Here is a 5,861-nt window from a genome sequence, read left to right as displayed (position 1 = left end):
AAAAAAAAAAAAAAAAAAAAAAAAAAAAAAAAAAAAAAAAGCTAAGAGCCACTGGCTAGCTGTTTTGCTTTTCTGACCTTCACGTTGAACCCCAGTATCTGTCTCTGGTGTTTTTTGTTTTGTTTTTTGTTTTGTTTTTTGTTTTTGTTTTTTGTTTTTCGAGACAGGGTTTCTCTGTGGTTTTGGGGTCTGTCCTGGAACTAGCTCTTGTAGACCAGGCTGGTCTCGAACTCACAGAGATCCACCTGCCTCTGCCTCCCAAGTGCTGGGATTAAAGACGTGCGCCACCACCGCCCGGCTTGTCTCTGGTTTTTTATTATTCACGCTATGTCTAATATTTAATAAAATGTGAACCAACTGGTCATGGTGTTTCACCTGTTATCCTGCACCCATAAAGCTGAGGCAGAAGCATCCTGAGTTCCAGGTCAGCCAGGACACTATAGCAAGACCTCTCTTCAATCAATCAGTCAGTCAGTCAGTCAGTCAGTCAATCAAGCCTAAATCAGACAGGTGAGGCATAAAGTCCCTCATACCCATGACAAATGTATCTGCTCTCCATTTTGCAACACTTATATTGGCACTGCCCCTTTCCACAGTCTGAGGGCCTCCCTCTCCCCTCTACACACCTGCCACAGCAGACTGGGCACAACCCTAGTGCCATCATCATGTGAACAAGGGGTGAACAAAGCAACTAGTGTACAATTCTGTACCCAGTGCAGTAAAAACTGTCATTGGCTTCTCTCCCGTCTGCCAACAGGAAACGTAAGGCCATTTGGACAGGAACTGGGCAGAAGGCAAATTTGCCTCAGGAAGAGCTCACTAAGTAATGAATTGTGTAAACAGGAACCAAGGAGGGCTGCTTGCAGCGCTTCACAGAGTAAACTCCACTCAAGGGCTCTCGGCCTCTCCCAAGTGCACCGTCTTTCCATGGTCAACCGTTTACTTTTTTTAAAGGGGAGAGAAGGGATGGTTGAACATGCAAACTAACTTGGTCTAACCTCTGTTACAATAACTCATGTGTGCATAGAGCATTGTATTTAGCCTGTTTACAGCGTAGTTTCCAGTATCTGCTCATGAGGACATTCTAGTTTTCAGGGTTCGGCTAGCCAGCAGCACTAATGAGGCCTAACCCTGATGGGCCACACATGCCAGAGAACTAAAGGTTCATTCGAACAGCTGCAGGACAGGACATTGCAGCCTCTGGGTGGCCCCTGGCAGTTCCTCTTGGGGACCAGGTTGTCCACATGGCCCTTCCAGATCTGAGGGATGCAGTCTGTGGCTGAGGTAGAGGGTAAAAATAGTCCCATGTGGGTGGCAGCTGGCCCCAAAGGCACCTGCTTCCTTCTCTCTGGAGGGTGGCAGCCCAGGTGACAAACAACTTGTGGCTTTCTGAGGCCCCACCCCACACCTTGGACTTCCCATCTTTCCTTCCCAGTGACATAGATCTACACATCTCTCCGCCCACATACGTCAAGTGCTGGAAAGAGTGTGGGCTTGCTTGTGAGCATTATGGGTTTATATACTGTCTGTGACACACTGCCAGCTACGACCTCGTAAGATTTGTCTTCTAGGTCTCTGGAAGTAAGGGCTTCTTTCACCAAGGCTTGCAGCCAGAGTTCAACAACAGTGAGAGCTGCTGATGCATTTGGTTTTGCAGCCTCGGTTTTCCTTCCCTCTCACTTCTACCAGTTGTTCATTTTCTAGCACATTCTCCAAGTTTGGCCATGAGGAAAGTGAAAAAAAAATGGAAAGGCCAGTGTGAGGGATTGAGGTTCCTGCCAACAGCCAACTGAGGGAGAGTAATAGTTTGAATGAAAATGGCCCCATTAGGCTCAGGGAGTGGTACTATAAGGAGGTGTGACCTTGTTGGAGGAAGTATATCTTTGGGGATGAGCTTTGAAGTTGCAGAAGCTCAAGCCAGGCCTACTGGTTCACTCTCTCTTCCTGCTGCCTGTTGATCCAGATGTAGAACTTTCAGATACTTCTCCAACAGGTCTCTGCCTGCATGCCACCATACTTCCCGCCATGATGATAATGGACTAAACCTCTGAACTGTAAGCCAGCCTCAATTAATGTTTTCTTTTATAAGAGTTGCCATGGCCATGATGTCTCTTCACAGCAATAGAAACCCTAACTAAGATGGAGAGATCTGGGAAGCTAATCCTTTTGCCCCAGCCTACCTTTCAGATGACTGTGGCTTTAGTCAAAACCTGGAAGGACTCTTGTAAGGAACTCTGTGCCAGAGCCACCCAGCCTAGTTACTTCCAGATCCACCCACCCCAGGGCTCTACTCCCTCCACTGTGAAGCTTCCTACTCTGCCTGCCTCCAATCAGATGGACACAGGCAACTGGCTAACTCTTGTCCCAGCAAGATCTTAGTGAATAGCCTAGATCTGTCTTCAGTCGGGTGGGGTGGTCTCTTTTCCTTTCCCCAAACCCAAGCTCTCTTTTTCCAGGTCAAGGGCAAACATCTCTGGGTCCCTCCTTCCACACTAAGTTATCCAAAGAAATCTCCCCAGGGATGGTGGACGGGGGTTGGGAACAGGCAGGAATAACTGAAAGCTTATGGACCAAGGCATTGGCCATGTATGCTGGCCATGCTCACTGGAACAGGCATTGCCCTGAAAGGTCCCCTACTCTCTTCCCACTACCACCCTTTGTATCAGACAGCCGGGCTTCAGCTGGACGGAGTCAAGGACATGGACTCCAAGTCCAGGTTACACTTTAGTCTGACCAGAAGAATGAGCGAAGGACGGACCCAAGCATTTCTCTAAAGAAACCTTGCTGCCAAAAGCAAAGCCCAGACTGTCTGGGCCAGATACTTGCAGAACGAAACAGCATGTTCGTTACAGTAGTCAGGACACTGCATTCCCGTTTGCAGTGTGGAACACAAATAGAGACAATGGGGAAGAGTTTGTGCTAGAAAATAATAACCCCCAGACTGCAGGATTTTGCAGTTTTAGAGGGTCTCCCCCCACACACACACACTTTTGCTAATTGATCTTCCTAAACCGTCTACAATGACTGCTTCTATTAAACAAGCAAACAAATAAATAAATAAAAATTCCCCCAAATGACTTAATTTTAATGAATGTATTAAGTAGGGTTGGTGTGTGGGGCCTGACTTAGGGTAGGAGACAAAGAGCTCTCATGGCTGTGACACCCTTCAGCCAGGGAAAAGCTGAGAGGCTCCAGCAGGGATAGTATGGCACGGCCTGGCCACCCAGAACCAAGCCCGGTGAAGTAGGCAACGCTGGGGGCCATAGCTACCACGGCCCTCACCTCACCCCGCGTGCTCCTTAAATGAAGTGGAGAAGGGTTCCAGATCGCCTCTGGAGCCACAGTTCCGGGAACCGGCTCGTTGGGCAGCTTTCTTTATAAGCAGAACAAAACCGCAGCTGCCCAGAGTGAGTCAAGGTTACTTGGCCCGAGGGCGGGAGCTGCCCAGACGTTCTGACCCTTTCAAGCCAGCTTTGCACAGGCTGCACGCTGGGAAAGATTCGTGTCCCCACAGTTTGGGCGCCGCGAGTGGGCTGGAGCAGGGAGAGGTAGGGCGGGCGGGGCGGAGCTCGGCGGTTGCCAGGGGCGGGGCGGCACGGCTGGCGCGGATCTCCGTGGGCGACTGCCACGCACTGTTTGTTGGCTCCCTCCAGCTCGCGCGCCGCCTGTTGCTCTCTATTCCCGGCCGCCGGTTTCCCGCCGGGGAGGTAGGCGGACCGAGAGTACCAGCGCGTGGGTTGCCTCCCGCCTTCCTCTCGTCCCGGCTCAAGGGTGATCAAGGGCCCCCCCACCCCCGGGCGTCCCCGACAGCGCGGACGCTGCCAGCTCCCGGCGCGCCCTGGACCGCGCGCCCAGACTCCGGGCGCTGCGCCGCGATGAACGCGAGCTTCCTGAACCACAGCGGCCTGGAAGAGGCAGGTGGCGACGCCCGGGCCGCCCTGGGGAACCGTAGCCACGGGCTGGGCACGTGGCTAGATTGCTGCTCCGGGGGCGCACCGCTGACCGCCAGCGACGGGGTCCCCGCGGGGCTGGCGCCCGACGAACGCAGCCTGTGGGTGTCGCGCGTGGCTCAGATCGCCGTACTCTGCGTGCTGTCGCTCACCGTGGTCTTCGGCGTTTTCTTTCTGGGCTGCAACCTGCTCATCAAGTCCGAGAGCATGATCAACTTTCTGATGCAGGAGCGCAGGCCCTCCAAGGACGTGGGCGCCGCCATCCTGGGACTGTACTGAGCTCCGCCGCCTTCGCCAACGTCGCAGCACCGCGAGCAAGGGACCGCAGAACATCTGCCTGGAGGCTTTAGCCCCCGGCTGTGGTCAGCGACGTGGCTCGCACCGCCCCAGCCTGAACATCTTGGGACTCAGCAGCAGCAGAGCGCACGAAGGGACTGTCACTCCGGGCTCTCACTCTGTATGCGCTCCAGTGGGGGTCGGGAGCACAGGGTTCGTCACAGGTTTTTTACGAAGAGACATTCCGGGCAGGGTGGGAGTGAAGCGGGGGGGGGGGGGGGGGGGGGGGGGGGGGGGGGGGGGGGGGGGGGGGGGGGGGGGGGGGGGATGCAATACGGGGTTGAGGTCACTCGCATAAGGATTTCGGGCAGGTTGGTGGGGGCTGATTCCGAGGAGGGTGCTGGAAAAGTCTCAGATTTAGCAGCTGATCTCGCATTGCATCTGAAAATAAATTTTGTAATAAAACCATAGCCGTCGGGTTTCCTGATACATCCTATTTGTAGTGTGTGTGTGTGTGTGTGTGTGTGTGTGTGTGTCCGCACGCTCGCATGCTGAGGGGAAGGGAGGGAGCGAATGGTGTTCTACTTCTGTCCCTAGTTTAGGGGGCAGACAGCCCGGGAGCTCCTTGGGTTCTCAGACCAAAGCGAGAGAGAAAAAGGAATTGGTTTTTGTTGGTTTGGTTTTTTTTTCTTTTCCTTCCTACAAAGAACTGTTTTTCTTCTACTCCTACGATAGAGGAGACAGGTCCTTTGGGGCAGCCAGACAGCTGGTGAGATTAATTAAATCATTGGAAATTTTATTCTTCTCCATAAAGTGGACATGGAAAAAGAAAGGGAACGGAATCCAAATGGGGGGTGGCTGTGAATAAAATAAATATAAGTTAATTTGGGTAGGTAGAGGCTGGATCTCGTAAAAATTCCAGTCTGAGCCCAGAAGTCCCATCCAAGGGCTTGTTTTGCCCCACCCTTTCAGGTAATAGATGGGTGGCCTCAGAATGAGCCCCTTAAATGGCCTGCGAACACTATGTCTTCTGTGCACTAGACCCTCCCATTAAGAAATGCACCCTCCACTCTCTATTGACCTGAAACCCAGTTTTGGTGGGGACTTGGTGCTTACTAGCCAGAAGGAAGTGAAGGGGGGCATTTGCAGCAAGTCTTAGCTCTGAAGGGCAACTGTGCCCAGGCCATCTTCCCTCCGGTTTTTTGACCTACATGTACCCTCTTGGCCAGTCTCAGGCATAGAGTACTTAGAAATGTTTCTAGGGAAAGGAGAGCATGCCCCGCCCTCTCCTCTCCACCTGGGTGGAAATGAAGGAGAAAGGGAGAGAAGATGGCTGAAGCCTTCCCTGGTTTTAGAATGGGAAGCAGGAGGGACCGTCTCTCTTTGACAACAGTTGGGGCGAGGAGGAGGTGGCAGGGAGATTCTTAACAAAAACGAAAGTGGCAAATGAGTCTGAAGGATGCAGACTCTTCCTGTCTCCCACACAGTTCTGTGGAGTCATAGATATGGAGCTGTGTTCCTTCCTCCATCCTGCCATTCAGTCACATACCTGGGGATTCACCTGTAGGATGGACAGGCCAGTGAGGCCAGATACCACAGAGCCCTTGTCAAATATCTGAGACAACCCCCACACAG

At 52.6% G+C, this 5,861-nt stretch overlaps 1 protein-coding gene across 1 annotated transcript; it reads left to right on the top strand.

Moving 5' to 3' along the window:
* Positions 1 to 3,391: 3,391 nt before the first annotated feature.
* On the top strand, positions 3,392 to 4,478 carry Rprml (reprimo like). The gene has a single exon (XM_050120450.1). The coding sequence runs from the start codon at positions 3,876 to 3,878 to the stop codon at positions 4,227 to 4,229; it is 354 nt and encodes a 117-aa protein (XP_049976407.1). The 5' UTR covers positions 3,392 to 3,875; the 3' UTR covers positions 4,230 to 4,478.
* The last annotated feature ends 1,383 nt before the right edge of the window (positions 4,479 to 5,861 follow it).

Source organism: Alexandromys fortis, unplaced genomic scaffold (genome assembly GCF_014885135.2).
Source record: "Alexandromys fortis isolate MF-2015 unplaced genomic scaffold, M_Fortis_MF-2015_v1.1 scaffold_174, whole genome shotgun sequence".
Taxonomy (NCBI): Eukaryota; Metazoa; Chordata; class Mammalia; order Rodentia; family Cricetidae; genus Alexandromys; species Alexandromys fortis.
The sequence above is the reverse complement of the archived record's forward strand: the minus strand, read 5'-3'. Positions and strand labels throughout refer to the sequence as shown.